At 46.7% G+C, this 25,269-nt stretch overlaps 1 protein-coding gene across 11 annotated transcripts in view; it reads right to left on the bottom strand.

Annotated features, from left to right (window-relative positions):
• Ank1 (ankyrin 1) overlaps positions 1–23,232 on the bottom strand; it is a 173,991-nt gene extending 150,759 nt beyond the window's left edge. For all 11 annotated transcript variants that reach the window (XR_007834363.1, XM_051182118.1, XM_051182119.1 and 8 more), the window contains exon 1: positions 22,973–23,232. Coding sequence is in view for 10 of the 11 variants with exons in the window: in XM_051182118.1 (XP_051038075.1) it covers positions 22,973–23,098 (126 nt within the window). In the remaining variant the exon portion in view is untranslated. The remainder of the gene's footprint in view (positions 1–22,972) is intronic.
• Between the last annotated feature and the right edge of the window lie 2,037 nt (positions 23,233–25,269).

Genomic DNA, 25,269 nt, shown 5'->3' with positions numbered 1-25,269 from the left:
CACATATATGTGTACCTGCACAACTTTTTAAATTGTGGGTTAAGACCCTACAGGGGAATAAATGACTGAATGTGGAGGTCACAAAATCTTTGGCAATAATAAAAGGTTTCTAAATGCACAATGGCCAAGACTAAATAAAAAATCTAATACGCGATGGATCCGAGTTACTTCTGGCTGCCTTATCTTCAGACACACATATGCACTTTGCTGTCAGTGGCAAAAACAACAAACAAAAAACAAACAACCCCCCCCCAAAAAAAACTTGCCTGAGATGCCTCCACTCAGATTTGAGACTCTTCAAAGTTATGAACTACAGTGGGTTTTTTCCCCATGTGCATATAAGGTTTTCTACTTTGTAGTCAAGTAGCGGTTTAATTGTGGAAGACAAACTTTTTAATATTTCTTACTGTCATACCTCACCAGGTTAGCACCAAATTAGCATATCTTTGTACTGCATTAGAAAGTTTGGTTTTAAAAATTGCTATTTGAGCTTCATAGATGAACATTAAATGAATTTTTTTTCTTGGGATTAGGACAGAATTTCCAGCAGTTTCCAAAATGAGCCACACATATTCGTGCCAGTCTGCACTGTGTGTCTCTGCGGTGCAGCATTCTTAGCACCGACTACTGTAAAATCAAAGTATCGATCAGCTCTGTAAAGCACTGAGGATACTCTCTGGCTTGTAATAGCAAATATTTAGCCAAGATTTAATTACTCACATAAAAATAAACACATCCACCTCACTATGCAAAATTGTTTTTCATATTTAATAAGTGATAAAATTGTATGTAAACCAAAGAGTTGTTTGAAAGTAAGTTTATGATTTATTATTACTAAATGTTTGGCTTGTATTCCTATTTTATATGCCTGAGGGTCACATGTGAAGGGGTTTCAAGCATAAAACAGTGAGGAAGTCCTGCTCTAGAGTAGCAGAACTCAGGTGGACCATAGACCACTCTGCAGGGAAACAAGCAAGCAGTGCAAACTGAGCTCCTCTAGGCCATGTGGGAGGGGGAAGGAGGGGTGTGGCCCTGAGAGAGGGCAGAGCCATTCTACCACCATCAAACCTACAGTCTTTACCAAATAATGCTTGAAGTGAGTGTTTGTGTGTACTACATGCATGTGTACTACATACATGTAGTGTGTACTACATGCATGAATGTGTATGCATGTATGAGTGTGTGTGCATAAGAGCATGTAAGAGAGAGAGAGAGAGAGAGAGAGAGAGAGAGTGTGTGTGTGTGTGTGTGTGTGTGTGTGTGTGTGTTAGGTGGGGGTGAGGAGGTAAGAGAGGAGACTGGCCCGGCATTTCCTTTTTTAAAATAAGATTTTTGATAGTCACACACTTTCATAAAAATCTGTTTCAGTTGCCTTCATTAATCCACACTAACTACATTGCACATAGCAGGGAATACGAGAAATGGAAGCTAGCAGAGGGCTTCCTTCTTTTTAACTGCTTTTTGTTCAGTTTGGTGCATTCAGGGTAAGTCCTCCTCAGTTAAACCTCCCTAGAAACTCCCTCAAAGACAGACCCAGAATGTGGCTCCTAGATGCTACCAATTCTAGTCATATCGGTGATGAAGAAAAGCTACCACATCTACCTGTATAACATAGATTAAATTATGTCCCCTCAAATTTTATGTTGAAGTCCTAACCCCAGTACCTCAGAATGTAACCTGATTGGAAAATGGGGTCTTTATAGAGGTCACTGAGTAACAACAAGGTCGTTAGTGTTAGCCAGAACCTCAAATAATTGATGCCCTTACAGGCAGAGAAATGAGGATCAGGCCAACACCAGAACACCATGTGTCGGCTAGCCTGCCATCTCTGTGAGGAAATGCATACAAGGAGAAAGAGTTTATTGGTCTGTGGCAAGGCCAGACATCATGGCAGGGAGTAAGCAGTGGAGGAAACTGCTCACTTTGTAATGATGAGGAAACACAAGAAGAGAGAGGAAAGAATGGAGGTCCCATAGCCCTCTTGATGGCCATTTCCCCCAGTGCACTAACCTTGTCCCACTAGACCCCACCTTAAAAGGTCCAGCAAGTCCTAGCAGCTCTTTGGGCTGGTGACCAAGCCTTTAGCTATTAGGGGAACTTTTGGTATTCAAACCATACCACCATTGAAGATGAAGGCAGAGGTTAGGTGATCTGCTAACAAGCCAAGAGGCATCAGAGACAGCCACATCAGAAGCCAGGATTCCCTTTCCAGTCCTCAAAGGAACCAAACTTGCTACCTCAGGACTTCAGCCCCCAAAGCAGTAAGCACATCTTTGCCGGCTGAGCTATCCTTACCCCTACCCAGGGGTGGTATCACTTTGTACAGCAGCCCTAGCAAGCTAACCTGAATACCTATGATCCCCAAGCATAAATGGTGCTTTAAAGCAGGTGGGAGTCCTCTGAACTCTGGAAGCCACTGTGAAACAGAGAGCATGGGCCTTAGATCTGCCCCAGGAATACCTTGCCAGAATCCTGGCTTCTCTCTCTCTCTCTCTCTCTCTCTCTCTCTCTCTCACACACACACACACACACACACACACAGCTGAACAAGGGAGTGGTGTTTATTATTTACCCCTTGATCAAGGGGACGGGTTATTAAATTTCAGTAGGAACAGTCACTGTAGGGTAACAGTCTTCATGCCATAAACATCTGAGAGGAGAAAGCTATGGTGGGTATTCCTGCACATACTGTGAACATTCGCATGCCATCCTTCTGAGACTCTGTGGTCCTTGACATGTCTATACCTCATGGCTTCATACATACCCCACATGCCCCCCCACTGGAGGTTTGGCTCCATAGACAGATCTGGAGAACATGTCAAGTGCAGCATCACCACTTGGAAGGCCAAAGTCCCAGCAAGTTCGGGGGTCCCACCATACTACCTTCTGTACATCTGCCCAGCCTCTGCCATGTCCTTGATCAAGGCTCCATGAACACTATCCCATGCATCCTCTAGAGACCCACCCCACCCCCAGGCTGCCTCCCTTATGCAGACCATAAGGCCCATGGTCTACTGACAAATGCAGACATTTGTGGTATGACAGCTGGTGGCCTGGGTTAGAGGGACATAGGCCGACTGCAGGGAATTTCTCCTGTTGCCCAGATGCCCTTGCTTTCCCATTGCTCACCTTCTCTAAGCATGGAGTGCACACACCTCCTGCATCCCCACAGAGCACCTCTCTCTTTGAGACAGATCCTTCCTTCAGGCCCTGTTTTCCTCATCAAGAGCTGGTCGATGAGTTACACTGTGTCTTTTATTAATCAGGCTGGCTATATTTAGGATGTCACAGAACCTACAACAACCCCACAAGACAGGCATTATCAGTCTATCTCCATTTTGTAGATCAGAAGCTAAAGCTGCCAGAGGTTCACCAAGATTTGGGCATGATTTAAGTATGTCCTCCAGAGTTCATGCACTGAGATTTCATTCCCATGACAGGGTCACTGAGAACATGCTATGGTTAGTTTTAGCTCTCAACTTGATATGACTTAGAATCACCTGAGAAGAGGTTCTTTTTAAAAAAAATAATATTTTATTAACTCTTTGAGAATTTCTTACAATATATGTTGATCATATTCACCCATCTGAAATCCTCCTAGATCCACCCTACCTCCCTATCTATTCAACTTCATGACCACCCTCACCATGAGTTCAATTTGTTTGCCCAAATATTCTCAGGTATGAGGCCTGTCCTGCAGCATGGTCAACCTACCAAACTGTCTCTTAAAGAACTGTTTCTTAAAGAAAACTGTCTCTTCCTCTCCCAGCAGTTATCAAATACCAACAGCTCCTCAACTAGGAGTATGCCTACCTCCCTGTCTCCATGTTGAGGATTTATCTGGCTTGAGCTTGCACAGGTCTTATACATGTTTTCACAATTTCATTGAGTTTGTATTTGTGTCTAAAAAAAAAAAAAAAAAAAAAAAAACTATTTCCTTATCATCATCCACCAGCTCCAGTTCTTACAATCTTTATGTTCTCTTGGGTGTAGAGACTTAGTGAGGAATTACATAGACCAAGTTAATCTGTTGGCATATCTGTAGAAGACTATTTTGATTGTTGGTTAGTATAGGAAAACCCAGGCCATTGTGGGTGACACCATTCCCTAGGCAGAGCATCTCGAACAGCATGAGAGCAATCAAGTAGTCATGCATCCATCTCTGTTCTTGACTATGGTTGTGATGCTTTAAGTTCTTTCCCTGTCTCTCCCCATAATGATGGACTGTAGCCTAGAACTGAGATTTGAAATAAAGCCTTTCTCTCTTAAAGATGTTTTTGTCTGGATATGTCATCATAACAACAGAAAGAAAACTAAGACATTGAATAAACTTAACCTATGGGATTTAAAAATAGTACTTGCTGGATTTGATTGGAGTTAGAGATGGTCACTAGGTGGATTTGATGGTCTCTAACCTAGAGATGGTCACTAGGTTAGAGGACCATAATTCAAACATACTGGTTTTTAGGAAGAGAAAATAGTCAAAGGAGACATACAAGGTTCCTTGTCTCTTGTCATGCAAGTGCCACTTGAGACTCTTCCAGCAAGAGTCCTTTACATACCCACCTTGACCTTGACCTCTGGAATTGTGAGACAAAGTAACTGTCTTCTCTTTATAACATACCCAGTTTGTGGCATTACATATTGCTAACAATTACTAAAACTTTATTTCAGAACCAGGGACCACTGGACACTACAGCTACCTCTTCCTTGAATAATCATGTCTTATTTAGGAAAATCAGGCCACAAGCACAAGTTTTGTGCCTGTGATGGCTAATCTTGGATATCAACCTGAGTACATACATCTAGCTGAGTACCGTTGCTACAGCAGCTCTGGATGAATTGACAAATGAAAAGAGTGAGCTCATTGAAAAGCCTTAACCAGTTAGAGATTCATAGAAACAGTCTGAAGTTTCCCAAGTGTGACCTGGAAGAGAATTGTGTCTCCAGCAGCCATGGAACCCAAGATGTAGAAAATCAAACCCAAGCATTCGTTATAAAATTGGCTGACCTACAAGAATCATTGAGAGAAGCAAGGTTTGGCACTGTGAGAAAGGTCAGAATCTGAGTGGAGAGGCCAGGAGAAGCCATTAGTGAAGGTGTAGCCTCAGTTGAGTTGCAACAAAAATCTCAGATCCCAGAATATTGTAGGTGCCGGGACTGTGGACATTCCACAAGGACAGCAGCAGGTGAGGAATGAAGTCTGATACAAGTTCCATGCCCTGCTAATGACAGATCTGGGGCCAGGAGACTACACAGTGAGTAAATTTCAGATGTCAAACTATAGAATATAGATTTACACTGGTTTGTTTTAGTTTTGCTTTGATCAGATGATTCCCATGTTTTGGCTTTTCTCATAAGAAGTATGTAACTTGTTTTTAAAGCTATATTCAACTTTTTAAGCACTGAAATTCATAAAGGCTTCTGAAAATTAGACTATGTTTAATATTACAATAGTAACACGAGAGACCATGAAGGACAGAGATTAGAATAGTTATACCTTAAAGTTATGTGTTTGTATGTCGAGCTAACAGGGAATGGAGTGTCCTAGTTAGCTCTGACTGTCAACTTGAAACAGTCTAGAGTCATTGGAGAAGGGAGTTTCAGTTGAGGGATTTCTCAATTTGCCTGTGGGTATATATTTGAGGGGTGGTCTTGGGCAATGTGGGAGGTCCCAGCCCACTGAGGGCAACATTATTCTTGAGGCAGATGGCCCTGGGCTATATGAAAAAGCTAGGTAAGTAGGAGCCTGCAAATAAGCCAGAAAGTGGTTGTTTTTTTCCTCATGTTTCTGCTTCAAGTTCCTGCTTGAGTTCCTATTCTGACTTTCCTTAGTGATGGATATGACCTGGAAATGTAAGCCAAATAAATTCTTTCCCTCCCAATTTGCTTTTGGTCACAGCAACAGAGAGGGCCTTAGATCAGAGGATAACAAGTCCTATGTGCATGAGAGGCCAGAACAAAGGCCACAGGGCTGTGGCAGTGTGTGTGGGGGGGGGGTGTGAGGAACTTAGCAGGGAAAATTGGCCCCCAATTCTCTCCTCCCCCATCCAAAATAGTCACTGACTAGCTGCCATTATTCCTGGTATAAAAGTCAACTAAAAACACATCTGCGAACATCCTTGAAGGCAGCAGAGCCCAAAAGCAGTACCAGATTCTCATTCCCACAAACTATTGCAAGGTGAAAGAAACTGGAACTGCAATTTGCAGCAATGACAGTGCCCATTAGATCCTGAGTCTGTGGGGGTCTGGGAGGTGGGAGACTCATTATTCCTGGCTGGGAAGACAGTACATAGAAACCTCCTTTGCACTGTCAACCTTACCTTTGTTATAGCAGTCATGTCCTGATTGCCACAGGCCAAGGTTGAGAGAACAGGGGTCAGAGGCAAGTCCTGGTCCCCCCCCCCCACCCCCAGCTACTCAGGGACTCACTTTTGACAATGTCTGGGAAAGTTGTTTATATGAAAGAGTTTCCTCTGGACATTCTAGCTGCTGTGACCAAACACAAGTCACACTCAAGGTCATTTGAACAGAAAAAAAAAAAAAAAGTACAAGTGTTGGCCTAGGAAGACAATCACATATAGCCAGGACTGGCTGTGCAACCTGTGTGTGTGTCCAGTGCAATCTGAAAATGCAGAGCCCCTTGTCCAAAGATGAGTAATATCAACACAGTCACAATGGAACAATAAACACACACAAACAGACCCTTCAGAGGGTGAGACCCTGTGCAACTGCCCAGGGTGCCCACCATGAAACTAGCATTGTTTATAGATCAAAAAGAACCAAAACAACCTCCCCCCCCCCAAAAAAAAACACAGCGTATTTAAAATATATCACCAGTCAAATGGAAGCCCCAGAGAAATCAGAAAGGGTTGGGCCTAAGGAACACAAGCCCATCACCACTGGCCTTCCCCAGGCTTCACACCCATGGCTATAGCCCTTCTGGGTCTACTGAAAGATGCCAGACAAGAGAAGCATGCTAGGGTTGGGGAGGCAGTACACAGGAGAGTGCATCATGCTATTAAGACTGGCAGAGCTCTGGGGTTTCTGAAGAACATTGACATTCCCCAGCAATTAAGTCAAATTAACATAATTCAAACAAAACATCTCATTTTAACTATGTGTAACCATTCTGCCTCAATAGAACAGACATTCCTGCCCCATTCCAGGAGTGCCATGCCAGGGAGATGCAGCCCAGAAGGCAAAGTATTCTGACACAGGCCTTCCACCCAGGCCAGCACCAGATTGCTTCTGTTTCTGCCCATAACACAGACTCCTGGAGGCTTCTACTCACCAGCAGCACAGCAGTCTGCTGCCCCTCACACCTCCCTGTGCATGAAGGACCAACAGCAGCCACCCTGCTTGTGTGAAACCCGAGGCCTTGAAGCCCTTGCAATGAATGAGACTGTTGCCTCTCTGTAAAACAGAAAAAACAATAATAATAATGGCTGTTCTAACCAGGTAGGATATGAACACCTGTAATCCAAGCATTCAAGAGGCAAAGGCAGGAGGATCACATATTGGAAGCTGGCCTACATAGCTAGTTCCAGATAATCTTGGACTACACAGACCCTGTTTCAAAACACCAATGACTGGGGATACATCTCAGTGGTAGTGCACTTGATGTGGGATGTCCTTCTGTAGGCTGTGAATATATGTTTATCTTGCTGGTTGATGAATAAAGCTTTTCGGCCAATGGACAGGCAGGAGGTAGCCAGGCTGGAATTATAGGCTACCAGACTAGGAGAATTCTGGGTATGGAGAGAGTAAGTTGAGAGAGATGCCATGGAACTGCCAAGGAAGAAAGAGACTTGGGCTTCACTGGTAAGCTAAGACCATGTGGAGGTATGCAGATTAATAGAAATGGGTTAATAATTAAAAAGAGCTAGCCAATAAGAAGCCTTATCCATTGGCCAAACAGTTTATAATTAATATTAGCCTCTGTATGTTTATTTGGGAATAAATGGCTACGGGACCAGGCAGGACAGAAACTTCTGTCAACATGCACTTATCTCATACATGCAAAAGCCCAGGGTCCCATGCCCACTACAACATAAACATACCCAGTAAGTATGTTGCCTGCTCCTCTGGAGGCTGAAAACCACCAGTATCCATTATCATCTTTGTCCAAGCTGAACGAAAGTCACCAGGTCCCTTCATTCAACTAACAGATTTGGAGCCTATGAAGATGACCTAGGTGGACATCCAGCATGGAGAGGAACCACTTAACCCAGGGGCTGGTAAGTGAGACCCAAAGGCCCAAAGGCCTAGGCCAACCTATTGCCATGTTTTATGTCACTCACAAGGCTAAGAATAATCTTCACATTTCTACATGGCCAAGGTGAAAATGAGTATTGTTTGTGAACAATAAAATCTGAATTTGAGTTATCTTAGGGTGACTGTTGCTGTGGTAAAACACCATGACCAAAGTAACCTGGGAGAAAGGGGTCTATTTGGCTTACATTTCTATATTGCTAGTCATACTGAAGGAAGTCAAGACAGGAACTCAGACAGGGCAGGAACCTGGAAGCAGAGGCCATGGGAGGGTGCTGCTTACTGGTTTGCTCCCCATGGCTTGCTCAATCTGCTTTCTTGTAGAAACCAGGACCACCAGCCCAGGATGGCCTCACCCACAATGGGCTTAGCTGTCCCCCATCAATCACTAATTAAGAAGATGCCCTACAGGCTTGCCTACAGCCTGATATTAAAGAGGCATTTTTTTTTTCAGTTGAGGTTCCCTCCTCTCTGATGACTCTACCTTGTGTCAAGTTGACATAAAACCGGCCAGCACATTAAGTGTTGATTGATAGTTTACTGCCATACTCCTGTGTTCTCTACCTCTGGCTGCTTTCTTGCCCTGACCACTCAGCTAGGCATTTGCTACACAGGCTGAAATACTACTCTTTGCTGCTTCACAGCAGAAGTTTCTCAAACCCTTATTTAAATAAACAAAGCCACGGCAGGAGGGGCCAGCCTCTCTGCCTGGTACAGTCAGGAAAGGTACTGCTATTCCTTCGAGGCTGCTGCTCAGCCTTCCTTAAGGAAGTAATCCCAGACTGTCCCTTGACAGAACAGAGATCCAAATCCGTCTGAACCGGCCTGTCCTTTCATACCACACATGCCATGAGACTAGAGGGCACAAACAAAACGAGATTTCTTAGCAGGACATGGCTTCCAGCACCCTCAACATACCAAACTGAATGTGGCGCCCCCAAGACTAATGAGGGCACAGAAGAAGGAACAGTTTGAAACCCTGTATTGAGGGCACATTCCTCCCGCTGGACCCACGAGGGGAAGACAGCTGAACCTGAGCCCTGCCATAGCTGTCTCCTCTTTTGCAGGCACCAGTAGATCCTGAATAATTTAGCACCTGCAACAGCAGTGCTGAGACAGCTCCTGCAGCAGCTGTGCCGGCTGCCCCTGGCAACGGGCCTGCTTCCACACTGGACCACAGAGCATGGGCCCTCTCCTCTCCATGTTCCTCCCTCTGTTTTAGACCCAGACACTCTGTTTCTAATAGCTGGGCTTTCTCACCAGTCTGCAGAGGACTTGGGCCTAGACACATATTCTAGTATTCTAGCTGTTTGCTCTGGACAAGCCATTTCCTTTCCCTCACTGTATTTTCACTTGAAGGAGAGGCAGATGGGCTCTCCCAGATCCCCTCCAAGATGCCATCTAGCTAGCACAGAACATCTGGGATCCCAACTACAGGATCCCAGGAGGTGCTTAAACCCAGGAGTTTAAAGCCAGTCTGCTTAACACAGCAAAAGTAATAGAATAATAAATAAATAAATAAATAAAATGATGAACACATGTAAATAAAATATATAATTGGTATATGTGTAAATAAAAGCTTTGTTGTTGTTGTTGTTGTTGTAAAACAAGCTTGTCACCTAGTCAAGCCCATGCTCTTTATTCTGCAGGTGAAACAAAAGAAGAGGACTAAATGAGTGAAATAATTACTCCCAAGGTCATGCAGCCACTACTTAAGAGGAAGTCTTAAGGGACCGGCATTTAATTCCTAACATTTCTATCCCAAGCCACCATTCATATACCACAGGTATCTGGACATGTTTCTGACCATATTTAAGTTTCTCCCTCTACACACACACACACACACACATACACACCTGTATCCATATCTGTGTCTAGCTCAGAATCCATGGCTAATGTTTGTTTCTTACAAGGGAACATATCCCTAAGTGTTTTGGAGGCTAATGTGGTTGGGGTTGGCCTTTCATTTATCAGTCAAGGAAGCTCACTAAACTTTAGGCTCTGTACTGAGTTCCAAAACAGTGTCTAGGGGCTTGGACTCAGTCAATAATGTGTTTGCCTTGCAAGCATGAGGACTTGAATTCTGATTCCCAATGCCGTTTCCCCTACCACCACCACCACCACACACATACATAACTGGTACAGTAGAGTCTTTTTGTAACCCCCAATGCTGGACAAATGGACACAGGCAGATCCCTAGAGCTTGCTAGTCAGGCAACCTAGCAGAAACCTTGAGCTTTAGGCTCAGTAGAGAATCCTGTCTCAAAAAATAAGGAATAGAGTGACTGAGGGGACATCAGAGGTCAACCTCTGGCCTCCAAATGCACGCACATTTTGTCTTTCCTGTCATTTTGCAGTCAGGTGGTTGGATGGAGCCCAGCTCTAGCTCTAGGAACTGATTATGCCTTGATCTCCCTTAGCCTTTGAGCCTTGACTGTAAAATGGGCATCCCAGGCGCCAGCCAAGAGTGGAGATTCAGGAGCAAATAAGATGCTGTGCTTGCCATCTGTACTCCATGTTCTACTTCCTTTGTGGAGGAAACATCAGACACACCTGGATAATCCTCAGTTTTTTTTCCTGCTGGAAGCAGGATGGGTAGATGATTGGGGAGGAAGCCAGAAAATAATGGGACTCCCGATCCACATGCCACCAAGTGTCTGTTACAAATTGGGGCTTCAAGAGAGATGGGCAGACTTTACTCTAAGCTCTGCCACTTCCAACCAGTGTGAAGTGCAGTGTCTCCTCTCTGTGGAATAGAAGCATGCCTCCCTACTCCCTGCAGAGCTGCAAGGAAGATGGATGGCATACCTTGGAAGGCATGTGGAGACCACTGGGCTCTGATCTAGGTTCCTGTGCATCCTGCTCCCCAGGGCATCCTAGAGTTCAGCTTCCAGAAACACAACTACAGCGTGTCTAGGTCGATGGCAGCCTCCACCAAGCCATCACCTTCCTGGAACATTCTCTCTTCACTGACCCCTGCAGAACAGCTACTGAATAAAATGGAGAAAGTATTTAGCATGGGGGCTTCCATGAAAACAAGGACGCAGCGCACTTGATAAAGGTAGAGATGGCCCCTGGTGCAAAGACTGACTCAAAAACAAGTTCATGGCAGAGCAACTACAGGGGCAAACCTGTGAACCTAGCACAACTGGAGCTAAGGGAAGAAGATTGAGTTCAAGGCTCACCTGGGAGACATGGCAAGGCCCTGTCACAAATGTCCAAGAAATTCAGATGCAGACCAGTGACAGAATGCTGACCTAGGATGTGCAAAGCCCTGGGTTCCAGCCCCAATATTGAAAAACAAAACAAAACAAAAACAGAATTTCAGAGACACTTAGTAAGTGAAAATGCTAGAATTTGTCTCCAATAGATAAATTCATTTCTACTCTGATGTAGATGTTGAGTGTCCCCAAAAACTTGTGTGTTAAGAGCTTGGTCCCCAAGGTGGCACTATCGGAAGGTATGGAACCTTTGGGAGTCCCAGCCTAGTGGGGAATACAAAGGTCTTTGGGAATGTGTCTTTGAGAGGCATTCTGGGACTCTATCCTTCTGTGATTTGAATAGGTCCTCACCCTGCACTCTCTGTCATAACCATGTGACATCTCAAACAGAGGCTAAAAGCAATATGTTTGCCTGATTATGGTCTTGAGCCTCCAAAATTGTAAGCCAAAACAAACTTCTTCTGGTTGTAAGTTAATTAAATTTGTTGTTTTGTTGCCATAACACAAACCCAGTGAAACATCTAGAAGTTTCCAAGACACCCAGGTCTCCTAAGATGCCAGGTCTGACTGGCAAACTATATTAAATACTTCACAAAATGCCAAATCTGCTTTCTAGGAAAAAAAGGGGGTAGGTAGCACCGCTAGTCAGTACCTGTCCCCGAGAATCAGAATCTCCTACACTCATCTAGGTTGCATGAGATGATGTTACCTCCAGTCGTGACCTTGAGAGTATATCAGAGAAGAGACAGCCAGCATGTCACACAGCCAGTTACCTTGCAGTGTGAAAAGTAGGCCATCAGGCTCCTAAAGTCCTTCATGTACAACTGTGGCAGGTGCCCGCACCCCTTCAGAAGTCACTGTATGAAGAAGGAGGAGGAAGAAGAGGAGAAGGAAGAAGAAGGAAGAAGAAGAGGAGGAGAAGGAGGAGATAGAGTAGGATGGGGAGGAGGGGGAGGAGGAAGAGGGAAGGAGAGGAAAAGGAGGAGGAAGAAGAAGAGGAGGAGGAGGAGCCTTCTTTCCATTAAATAAGGTGCACAGAGTTACAGGGGCCCAAACGCACAGGCTCTGCAGCAGCAGAGGCTTCAAAGACATATACTCCAATGACTTAACGTACAGATAACCATGTGGCTGCTGATGCTCAGTTAGTCCAGCATCTCCTCTTTACCTGCTAACAGCAGTGTCAACACTGGAGAACCAGGCACTGCAGGGACTGGAGACAAAATATACAAAAGCCAGAGCCCTGTGTCGGGCACCTCTCATACATTGGCTAACATCTGCTTACCTTTGTGCCAGCTAATATGTGGCCTGTAAACCATTGGAAAGGGTTTGGCCCTGCTCTAGATGCCATAGAGCTCAACTGAGGGAGACAGTGAAAGTATGTGACAGCCATTAATTTTGTGTTTTTAAAAATGTACCATGGGTAGGGGCTCAAGAGCTGGCTCAGAGGTTAAGAGCACTGGCTGCTATTCCAGAGGATCAGGGTCCAATTCTCAGCAACCACAAGGTGACCCATACCTGTCTGTAACTCCAGTTCCAGGGTATCTGGTACCCTCTTCTGGCCTCCATAGGCACCAGGTCCACCAGTGGTATGCATAGATGCAGGCACAATACCCATACACATAAAATAAAATATCATTAAAGCAACTCTAGTAATGAGAAGAAACACTGGGTTGGCTGGGAAAGAGCAATGAAGCTTCTTGAAAACAGCAATTAAGATCAGAGGGCAGAGAAACGTCTGTACCTCTATGTGCCTGTCAGTCCTCTAAACCGCTTTAAACCGCTTTATTATGTGTGCATGGTATATGTCGGCGTGTGTGCCACTGTGCACATATGAAGGTCAGAGGACAACTTTGTTCTCTGCTTCTTCTACTTTTATTTGGTCTCTGGGGATCAAATTCAGGTCACCATCCCTGCACAGTCTGGTGCCTTTCCTGCTTAGTCATCAACTCTCCCACCCAATACCTATCAACCCTCTTCATACAGTCCGTCAGTAGTATGGCTGATCCCCTTGTAAGCATTGCACACAGCGCTTTTCCCCATCTGCTTTGTGGTAGCAATATTGACGTTTGGGTTAAAAGTGCTAAAACTGGGGCTAGGTTGAATTCAGTGGTAGAGCACTTGGCTAACATAAGGGAAACCCTGGTTTCTACCCATAACATTATACAGTCAGATAGATAATTGATAGATTATTAATTTATTTCACATCGAATGTAGTTTCAATGTCCTTCAACTAGAGCTGTGTTCAGCATAAAGCCATATGTTCATTATGTGTGAAAGAAGGAAGAACACACACACACACACACACACACACACACACACACACACACACACGAATCTTGGGTGCAGTTTGCTCAACCTAAAGCAGAAAAAATGGTGCTCTCCCTCCCAAATTTAGCAGTGGCATCATGGATCCCCAGACACTGATGAGGTGAGTAGGCACTGGGCTCCAGCCACCCTCAGTTGGAGGACAGAGATGGTGGGGATCACCACACATCTTATCTTATCAGTCTTTAGCTTCGTGTGACTTCACAGAAGAAACTCTCTCATTTCCAGGGTCAAGGGTAGAAATCAACAGCCCTTTGACTAGCTCTAAAATGGATCTTCTAAACAACCATGGTGAGGGAGAAGCTACTCCTATAAATCTAATGCCATGCCTGCATACAGTTCAGACCCCAAAACTATTCTGACTCGGTTTGTTTCTGATTCTTCACTGAACTATGGCTTTAGGTTGGATTCATATTTCTCCAGTCTTCCCTAACTAATCCAAGAACTCTGGCAATACTAAATAAATATAAGGATTGGCCCTTATAGCCATCTCTGGAAAGGAGTTCATAATATTTAAGTTATGCTCAAGTGGAATTAAATTTTCATGTTTTAAGTCTTATCAGGGTTGAAGAGGAAAACTTCAGTGGCTATGTTTTCTGAAATCTTATGTATCCACTCAGACATGAGGTTCTCTCTGCCACTTGAAGGCCCACCATCTGTTTTGCCTAGGTTGGGGATTTAGATTGCCATGGGTGGATGCCAGAGGCGGCTGGGAGTGAAAGCCATAGTGTTTGAACCATTGAGTGTTACTAGATGCCTGATATTTTACCCGATGCAAGCCTTTTCACACAATACTAAAGTTCTTGTGAGGTTCCAATGGCCTTACCTGGAGATATCCAGGAGTATTACCAGGAGGGTGCCCTTCCCTGATGGCCATTTAGAATTTGGAAGGCAATGTTGAAATTGAGCTCTGATGGAAGAGTTGCCAGTAGTATCTGAAGCCAAGGATTTAGATGCAGGAAGCTCTAACAGCAAGTGAAAGCCTTCATCCCTTAGGTCCTGAAGATGTTTTCAGTTCTTTTCAGAGATGATGGGATGATAAACTCATAACAGATCAGGCAGCCCAGGGCTACTAAGGCTGGACTTGATCTCAGGGAAGTCAGGAGGACAAAGAAGGCTTTGAGGAGGAAGCAAAACTGATGTCCATTTTTGGAAGATCACCTGGGATGTTGAGTACAGTATGAAGCCCAACACCCACTTTCCAGTTAGTTTACAATGGACTTGTCTTAAGGACCATGGTCCAACTCCACTTTGAGCCAGGACACTGTAGCCTACTTGGCTCTAGTTCACATCACCTTGGGATTCTTAATTGGAGTGTGACATCATCTATCAAGTCCAGCTCTCCTCCCAAGAAGGCTGGGCTCAGATATCCTCTTCGACAAGCAGGGCACCCTGTGTCTTTTTATTTTCCTCTGTCTGTGCATAAATTATCTGTGTTGGATTTTTTAAATTGTGTGAATACAGAGAGAATTAAAAGGGAACTTAATCATTTAGAAACACACATCAAAGATAACCGGTGTTGCCAAGTATGTCGGTGTATGCTTACAACGCTAGCACTTGGGTAGCTGAAGCATGATGAGTCCAGATTTTCGAGACCAGCCTGAGGGACACAGAAAGGCTCTGTCTCCCCACACAAGCAGAAGCATTGTGTTTTGAATGTATAGCATGCTATCAAGTGGGCGATTGTGTGACCGTCCCTTCTTTAAAAGTAAGCTGGACAGGGTGTGATGCCACATATCTCCAATCCTGCCCATGCTAGAGGTAGAAACAGAAGACTAGGTGTTTGAGGTCAGCCTGGGAAATTTATCAAGACTCTGCCCTCACCCCTAAAAAAGGGAGTGGGGTGTGGTACACACCATGCTTGCCCAGAGCTGACTGCTAAAGTTTTCTTCTACCATTGTCCACCTTGGCTCTTGAGAGAGGCTCCATCACGGAACCCTTAGCTCATTGATGACTCCAGGCTGCCAGCAAACTTAAGGCTCTACTCTTGCTCCAAGCCCTTGGGTTACAGGCCCATAATAGTCACCCAGCTTTTATGTGGGTACTGGAGATCCAAACTGAGGCTTTCATACTTTCTCGGGAAGCATGTAACTCACTGAGTCATCACCTTAACCCAAATGAAAACTTTAAAAATTGGCTGGGGACCTAGCTCAGTGGCAGTAAGTTTGTATAGCATACCTAAGGCCCTGGACCCAATTCCCGATAGCATACATGTGCACATGCAGGAGGGAGAAAGATGGCCCTGCCCCCTATAGCCCACCTCTGGTGTGAGGTTCTCCAGGAGCTAGCTCAGCCACGTGTGCCATATTTAGAGCACTTGGAATGTCTACATTCCAGGCCTTGCTAGAGGGCACAGAGTTGAATGGATCCTCACCCATATTTAAGATGTTCCCATATGTTCTCTCCCTCTGCCAGGGAGCTGCTTAAGGGCTTATTTCTGAGAAAGCACTCATTGTTTTCCACTGCTCCTTTCTTCCTTAGCTCAATGATGGGTGCCACCAGCTACCTACCCACACACCAAGTCAGAAATGAGTCCCTGTTGATGCTGAGCCCCTCAAACACACACATGTACATCACCCACTTTCATGTGTAGTGTGTATGCAAATATGCTAACACACATCAAAGGAAATGTGGGGCTATCCTGGAGTACTCCTCTCCACTGTTCACACAGGTGACAATTCTCTAGCTTCTCGAGGGCTTTAGTTTCCCACCTGCCATCCCAGCTCAGGACAGCCTGGGCGTAGGTCTTTTCCCTATTACTTGCTTACCTCAGGTTGAACTTTCCCTGCCTCGGTCTCGCTGCCCTTCTGACTGGCCCTGCCCAGTTACTTCCCCAGCCTGTTTTCCTGGCCTACAGTTCATAGCCACCTCCTCATCCAGAGTCCACTTTTTCAGAGCCACACACACTAGTTGCACCACTGGATGCTCTATTCCACACATCTGGGTGACCCCCCTACAAGCCCAGAGAGACCCCACCCAGCACCCACTTCCCCCACCCCAGGGAACCTCCACCACCCATCTTTTTATAAGACCTGTTTTGTGTGCCCAGGCTGGCTTGAGGATCACCCACAGACAACTCAGCAAGCTAAGGTCAGCTCTTGCCCACTTCAGTCAGCACTGGCTCTACACATCCCCTGTAAAATGCAAAAGCTCTCAATAAGAGGAAGAAGGAACGGGTAATGGCAGAATTCGGCTGCTGTGCATTTACACACATCAGCACATTATTAAGTGGGTGTACAGTCAGGATGCTGCTTATGTGAGGGCGGAAGAAGCTCTGAATCAGGAAGTTAGGGGAAGCAGTCATTTTTCAAGGCAGACTAACCAGAAAGGGCTCCTAGCACTCAGTCTTTGCCAAGCCTTCATCCAGACTCTCAGCTAGGAGTTCCCAGCCACAAAGCAGGCTACTCTAGAACACCTGCAGGAGTCTTTGGATACAGTAGAGCCCTGTGGCTCTGGGTGAAGCCTCTAATTTGCAAACCCTTCATTTCCAAGGTGGGCACCTATGCTCAGCTTTGGCTTCCCTCAACCTTCCTTGAAAAACAAACAGCAGAGCGATCATCTCAGAGGCAAAGGATCTAGTCACATTGGAAGTTCATAAGACAAGAAGTCCAAAGTCATTACCTGGCTTTAGCATGATGATGCATAATGCAAGTTTTGCTTTCCTGGGGGGTGCTATACTCTGTGATCCTAAAATCCAGATCTCTCCCCCACATACAACAAATTCCACTAAGTCTATCCAACATGCCTGTCTTCCATGTATTCTGCACTCTAGAATCATTGGCCATGACTATTCCCAGAAAACCCAGGAACTACTATCGTGTTACCTACTGATATACAGCTATTACACACCCACCCCTGCTGGACTTTAACAAAGCCTGAAATATTCAAGCCCATCACAATACAGACTGCCTGCACCAATGATGGAGTTGGTATGTGGTAATAACTCTATTCCAAATAGGAACTTCATTTCTTTTATGCAAATGTGATTTAAAGTGCCCCTCAGATAATAATGTTCTGGCCTTCCCAGATGAACACCAACATTCCACATTGAGGTTTGGCTGTTGGGTTTAACAAAAAACAAGCTATTAGCCATGTACTGTCAGATTTCCATCACTATAACAAATATCTGAAATAATCAACTTACTAGGAAGAAGGGCCTATTGACTCACGGTTTCAGAGGTGTCATTCTGTGAACACTTGGTCCTGTTGCTCTGAAGCCTGTGGTGAGACCAGAACATGATAGCCAAAGCACCCACTTTTACCACTGTTGCACAAGAGAGAGGAATAGGCTAAGTTCCCATAGTGCACTTCTAAGCTACATTCCCCAGGACTTGAAGACGTCCTACTAGGGTCTACTATGAAAATGTCCCATCACATGACTAAAGCGCATCTTCAACACGTGGACCTTGAGAGCATTTCTGACCCAAAGTACAGTAGCTATCTCGTATAAGCCTGTGTTACTACAGCCTCTAACGTGCACAACCCTTGCCTGTTGGCTAAAACAAAATAAATGACTTTAAATTTAGCATCATGTCACAATGAGAAGATCAAAGCAAAACTAGTAAGCAAATAGCCTTTGCTATTTGTGATGAGGAAGACAAAGATCCACTATCTAGGCTGAATTTCAGCCTCTGCTTCATTTGCTTTAATCAAGTAGCTATGAGGAGTGAATGACCTACAGAACACAGAGGCGATAGTGTACACCCAGGCTATAGTATCACTGAATCTAATGTGCTCTAGCTTATGACTGGGGGATGAAGGAATACCATGCATCAGGAAATAAGAGCTAGGCTGGCAAAGGGGCATGAAACAAGCTAGGAAAACCATCTTCAGCCACTGGGCAAAAAGGACTATTTCCTTTTTCGAGGTTCTCCATGTACCACAATCAAATGTCAAAACAGGGTTACCAGAGTGTTAATATGCTTTAAAGTATTTCAATTATTAACAAATGGATGCTTTTAATCACATGCAGTACAAAAGTTATACAGTTCAAAAACGAAATAGGGACTGTACACACAAATACCAATCATACTACAGCATGCACTAGTAAACTGACCTAACCACAGGGCCAAGGTTTGAAGACATAAGCAACACTATTATCTAAATTTTACAACTTAGCTCTTGGGTTGAGTTTGAAAACCCATTTGGAGATAACAGAAGTTTCAACTTGAAGCTCTTTGCAACACATATAATGCCTGCCTAGCTTGCAGTCCTCAATTCTGCCCCACTATAGCCCACCAACTACCCACACTTAAGCATGTACACTCCCTACCATCTTCACTGCCCAGAAGCAGGGCACAGGAGGATAGCTAAGAGCTCTTCTGTACCTGCAAGTCAGGGCAGGGTCCTTCCCACTCCTGGGCTTTTGTTTGTTTGTTTGTTTGTTGTTTTTCTCTACCTGCTCCTTTCCATTGTCTACTCACAAGGCTTTGGCTCCTTGAGGCCCTGTTAAGAAACTGTTGTTGCAAACAGTTAAAACCACTTGACATGGAGTACAGCAGACACCCTGGAAGGAAAAACTCCATTCTCTTCAGCAAATGCTGTACCCGAAGATCAGGTAGTGCCCCTGCCTGGCTGGGGCTGCTATTGCTATGCAAATGACTTGGAAAAGATGCATCGGGCTCCCTTCCAATATCCCCCAAAGATAGCCAAAGTCAGTAGTTTTCACCTGAACACATGCTGCTGCCAAGACAATGCCTAGGCCAGCAGAAACAAGCATAATTCACTCATCAAACCATTAATTCTACAAACACCCATTGCATGCCCTTGTGTGTGAAGTACTGAGCTAGGTGGTGAGTACCCTGTCAAACACAGAACATGATAAAAGCTTGTCCTGCATTAGCATCAGAGATGAAGCAGGTGTACAGAAGAAAGGCCAAGGAAAGAGCCCAGTTAACACTACCCCCAGAGAACTCACGGGCTTGGACCCGAAAGAGGATCTGTCTCCCACCTAGACACCCACTGCTGCTTCCTTGAATTCTGCCCCTCCTCAGTCCTCTGCCTCACTATCTTTCCACCCTCCACATCCTTTTTCCTTCCTAGCTTCAAGCTCTGGATAAACATCAAAGGCACACAAATTCTCATTCTCATAGCTTCCTCAGCCCTGGAAAACTGTCCTTTCTAATGCAAATGCATGCTTTGCACAGGCCTTACAGTTTAATCCTTCCCACTATAGCCTTCAGAAATAAGGGAACTTAACAGTAAATGTCATGAATGCTGTGTTTTGCTCTTTAAACAGTAAAATAAAATAAGCTGCAGCTAGACCCGGCAAGGGCTTGGTGAGGCCATTGCTTCTTAACCAGAAAACTGAATGAAGCACCGAGCTCCCAAGTTGAGCTCCAGTTCCAGAGCTGAGGTTTCTATGTGTGTCAGTCACATCAGCCTCCATCCCTGATGCACAGCACCACCCTTAGCAAGCACCTTCCCACACAGTATCATAACTGCAAAGGCTGCAACCACTGTTCAGGTTACAACCGCTATTATTTCTACAAACGAGAGGGATGTGGCTCTGCTCAGTCAGCCCCAGTTAAGCAATTACCCGTGAGACAGACACCTTTCCTTCTAGTAAATTCAGATGTCCTTGGCTCAGGTTCCCATTGCCATAAATTGCCATGTTTCTGTAGTAATGTATTCGTTGGTATGTAGGAAGTTCTTTTTCTACACTCATAGAAGACATAGGAAATGGCTCCAGAGCCTCAGGTTGTCTGTAAGATCATTTGGATGGCCCTCTGTTGCTTGATTTTAATATGCTATGTCTTAAAACATCCTTTCTCTGGTAAACACTGGATTTAGATTTCACCTTATATGAACCTTTAAGTCAGTGCTCAGCCCACTGCTTAACACAGACCTAAGAGGAACGTTCTCTAAAATATCTTTTTGGGGTTAGTGGTATAGCTCTGTGGTAGAGCACCTGCTCAGTATGCACAATGCTGTGGATCTGATACCCAGCATCCCCCTTCACAAATTAAATGAAAACAAACAAATGAATAAACACCCCTTCCCAGGTCGCCCCTCACTTTTTCTTCTGGGGCCTCCCATCTCCCTGTAATTTCATAGTTTACTGTAGGTTTTAGCTATATTATCTTCTCTGAGTGTCCAGATTATCTTACTGTTTTAAAGAGCTCAATCACTGGACATACAAGTAAAGCATCCTGCATACCCTCATAACGCATCCCCCCCATAAAGAAAATAACCTGAGAGTTCACATCATCACTATTGTTTCTGATTAAAAGTTCCTAGATGTTGTACCAATCATAGCTCTCGAGACACTGCAGAAAACCATGAAAATCTGTATGGAAGATTTTGGGACACCTACTGACGCAGTATGCTGTGACCAGCTAGTAAGTCAAAACAACGCAATTTGAGAAGGGAATCTATTATTGTCTAGCACCAAAATATGGAATATGGTTTGCTAAGAATGCAAAGATTAAGATTAAAAAAGAAAAACGAATATTGGAATCACCCTGTATACATAGGTGCATTGCATGCAGTCAAAGAGAGTTTTGTAAATGATAAAGAAATGAAATCAAAGAAAGGGGAGTTGTGTTTTGATTGTTAGTCAAAATGTTATCTCTGGTATTGGGGACATGAAAGAGGAAGGCTCAAGGCAAGAACATAGAGTGGGCTTCGGAGATGATTGCCTTGACACAAGATCAAGAACGGAAATAGAAATGCAGAGGGCTGACACCATCACCAAGTAAGTGGTGAGTACCAGGTACTCTGAAGTAGACTTCCCTGCTAACTTACAGGACTGGCATTTGAGACCCTACTGGGGACCTGATGGGATATGCCCTCTAAGGGGCACCAGCTCAAACTCTGACTTGCTAGTTTGGGGAAGACCTCCTCCACTCTTGCTTAAGAAGTATGTCCTATTTATGCACAAACTGCCAATATCAGGACAGGGATGAAGGGATGGGGGCACTGTTGTATTTTTCAGGGGTATGGAACACCTAACATGATGATTCCTTGTGTTAAAATCAGAGAACATCTCAGCCTGCCCAATGTCATCTCCAGGAAAAGAGCCAATATCGGTCCTGCCACCTACTGCAAAGAAAAGCCTGTCCCCTACACTGCTGTCAACTGCAGCTCCCATATATCCTTCTCAGAACCGAGACGATTTCTGGGAGGAAGCCTTTCTCAAACAAGGGCAGCGCCTCTGTGGGAAGACCCAAGAACCCCATTCTCAGGCAGGAGGTGTGAGATGTTCCTGCAGGCCCCACACCAACTTCTCCAGGTTAAAATGGCTCTCTGATGCTCTACCTTGGACTCCCCGAATTCCATCCATGCTCTCCTAGCCTGTACATTCCTGCAGCTCTAGCTGGCGGAAGTCAGCTGCTTGGTTGCTGTGGATCTCCAGATGTTTGTAATTAGACAGTGAGTCTAGTCTGAGGTGGTCCTTAGTATGCCTTGGTCTGAAAGCAAGGACTGCAAATAGCAACAGTTGCTTTCAGGGGTCTGGATCCCTGTGGTGTTCAGCACAGATCCCTGTCCCATGAAGGACTGCCCGATACTGACCCATGGCAGAGCCCTTCTCCGACCAGGCCTTGGGTCCGGCTGGACAGCCCCAGCCAGGCTTCTCAGGGAATTCCTCCTCCCTGCCACCAGCGACTTCTCTGGAATGACCTTAACATAGAATGCTGCCAAATGCCCAGGGGTGAGTGGCATCTTCCAGGTTCACCCGCGGACCCACAGGGACAGGAAGGGCCCAGGAAGGGCGGTCGCCCCGGTGTCCTGAGAGATCCGGGGAAGATGCTCTCCCCGGGCGGCGCAGGAGAACCAACTGGTCACCTGAGCAGGAGCGGGCAGTGGCACCTCTAGAGCGCCTGCCGCCTTCACCCAAAGCAGCTCCCCAAGAAAGCCAGCGCCAAAAGGCTGCGGTGCAGCCCCTTACCCGCTCCGTCACCCCGGAGGCGGCAAAAGTTCCTCCTGAGCGCGCGGGCCTGCCGGCCCCTGTTCAAGGTACTGAAAGGACTCTCCCGGCCAGCGCGTCCCAGCCCCGGGGCCCCGGGCGCGTGCCCTGCCCGCCACCCCCATGGCGCTCCGGGAGGGTCAGCTCCAGCGCGGCCAAGCTAGCGAGCGAGCGAGCGAGCGAGCGAGCGTCTTCCCACAGCTACTCCAGGCGCCTCGGTGCGGGGCCGCCGCCGCCCCCTTACCTTCTTCTTGCGGTCACGGGAGCGGTTCCGCCGCTTCCTGTTGGATTCCTCCTTCTCCTTCTGCTCCTGAAGGGCCTGCGCCTCGATGTCTTTGATTTTCTTCAGCTGTTTGGCCGCCTGAGCCATGGCGGGTCGCGGCGCTCGGTCCCCGCCTCCCGGGCCCTCGCACTCTGCGATCCGCCGGCAGCGACTCCCTCCCGGGAAGAGCCCGTTCCTTCAGCAGCGCGGAGTACGAGCCGCTGGCCCGCGGCGGCCAAGGCTGCGGCGCCCGGAGAGCGGGCGCGGGGCGCGGAGGGCGAGGAGAGAGAAGCCGGTGCGCGCCCAACCCGAGCCCCGGGGTGGCGCCTCCAGCCGCGGCCGGAGCTCGCTCGCCCGCGCCCCGCACCGGCTCTGGGCTCGCCGCGCGCCCTCGCCGCGCCCGCCCGCCCGCCCGGGCCCCCCCTCTCCTGCGGCGGCGGCGGCGCGGGGGGCGGGAGGGAGGAGGCTCGTACTGCGGCGCGGGCCGCGCAGGGCGGACTCGCGGGCTCACGGGAGGCGCGGGGGCAGCTCGGCGCGGCCACCCCACCAGCCTGGGCGCAGGGCGCTGCGAGCGCCGGGTTCCCACTGCAGCGAGGCCCCGGGACGCGGGAGGGCAAGGGGGGTCGCCTTTGGGCGCTGGGAACAAAGCGGGAGCGTTCGGGCCGAGTCCGAACCCGGCGACCCTGCAGCCCCGCGTGCCTGACGGCGGCGGAAACGCCGGCATCGCCCAGCCAGGCTGCGGAGCGTGGGACCCTGGCGCCGCTGCGGCACAGACTCAGCTAGCACCGGGCCCGGCCAGGGGCGCCCGCCCGAAAGAAAGGGACACAACTCGTGCATGAGAGCCTGATTTGCCCCTGTCAAACCAAGAGGGCCTTTCATTCTCATATTTACCAATGATAGGTAGGAAACGCGTCCAGCGCCAAGTGATTCTTTTTCTTGTGGCTCTGTTTGGACCGGAGTGGAAGTGGATGTCTTCACCAGGGACCGCCCACCCTGCACTAGGTGTTCAGCTGTAAGGAGCTTCACCAGTTGGGGTCATGCGGCCACCATCGCAGACCGTGGGAGGGGGAGGTGGCTTACGCTCATTTCACCACTCAGTCATGTGACAGGCGGGGAAACTGAGGCCGGGACCTATGAACATTTCAGGATAGTGCAGCTCCTAACCTACTCACTCCTTCCCCATCTCGCAGGGTGCTAAGGGCAGAGTTTCAGACACCAGTGTTTGAGACTTGAAGAAGTTACTATGAAACAGCCTGCTACCTCCTGTCCCAACCCCGCCCCCAGCCTAGGTAGAGATTTAAAGCAGGTATAGTGAACAGGGAAGGAGTAGTGTTGGATGCTGTGCCACCCCCTTATCTCACAAACACATCTTGCTCGGTGACTTCCATTTCTGTCTTCCCCATTAGGCACTTGACAGTGACAGGAAGTAAGGTGCTGGCTGAGCCTAGGGTTTTGATGGGTCTAGCTGCTGTCTTTTCCCAGGGGTGAATCCTGGGTCTTCTTACTGTAAGCAAAGCCACAAACACCAATCACATATGCAACTTCAACTGTCATGTAGCTACTTATTTTCAATGTAAAGAAACTGAGAAGTTGATTTAAAATGTACTGAAGCCTACATGCACCCCCAAGCCATCATTTCAACACGAAGTTGATATATTATTGATGAGATTTTACATTTTTCTGCAGTCCTAAGAATCGAGTCTATTCTCGTCTGGATTCCAATGAGACACAGTCCCTCCCACCACAGGTCTCTCTCTGGTAGTCACTGGTGGATAGAATACCTAGGCTGTAACATGCCCACTCAGAACTACCCTCTGGAACACCAGCTCCCATGTCTTTTAAACCGTCTGTCCAGGATAATGTTTTCAAACAGATACAATTATTGTTACTTCCCTCTAAACATCCTTTTTGTTCCAAGATGAAGATCAAAATCTATTCTATTACCTACATGGACACAAATTCCCAGCCCCACCCTGCCCCCCTTCTTCTCACTCTAGGCCCCTTGGGTGCCCATGTGTCATCTGAAGATGCGGGGGCCACTTACCATGGGACCTACATCCCTGCTGCCCTTGCCCAGACTGCTCTGACCCTACTGTCCCCTCAGCTAGGCAGAGCCTGGAAGCCCTTTCCCTGGAACACACCACAGGTATTCTCTCATCACACTGGGGCTCTTTTACATTAGTGTGGTCTGGCAACTCCAGGAAGAGACACACAGGGCTTTCTTCATGAAGAGGTATCCCTGCTCTGTCCACTTTCAGTTTCTCCTTGAAGATTGCCTT

Source organism: Phodopus roborovskii, unplaced genomic scaffold, assembly GCF_943737965.1.
Source record: "Phodopus roborovskii unplaced genomic scaffold, PHOROB, whole genome shotgun sequence".
NCBI classification, from domain to species: Eukaryota; Metazoa; Chordata; class Mammalia; order Rodentia; family Cricetidae; genus Phodopus; species Phodopus roborovskii.
This window is presented reverse-complemented; position numbering and strand designations above follow the sequence as displayed.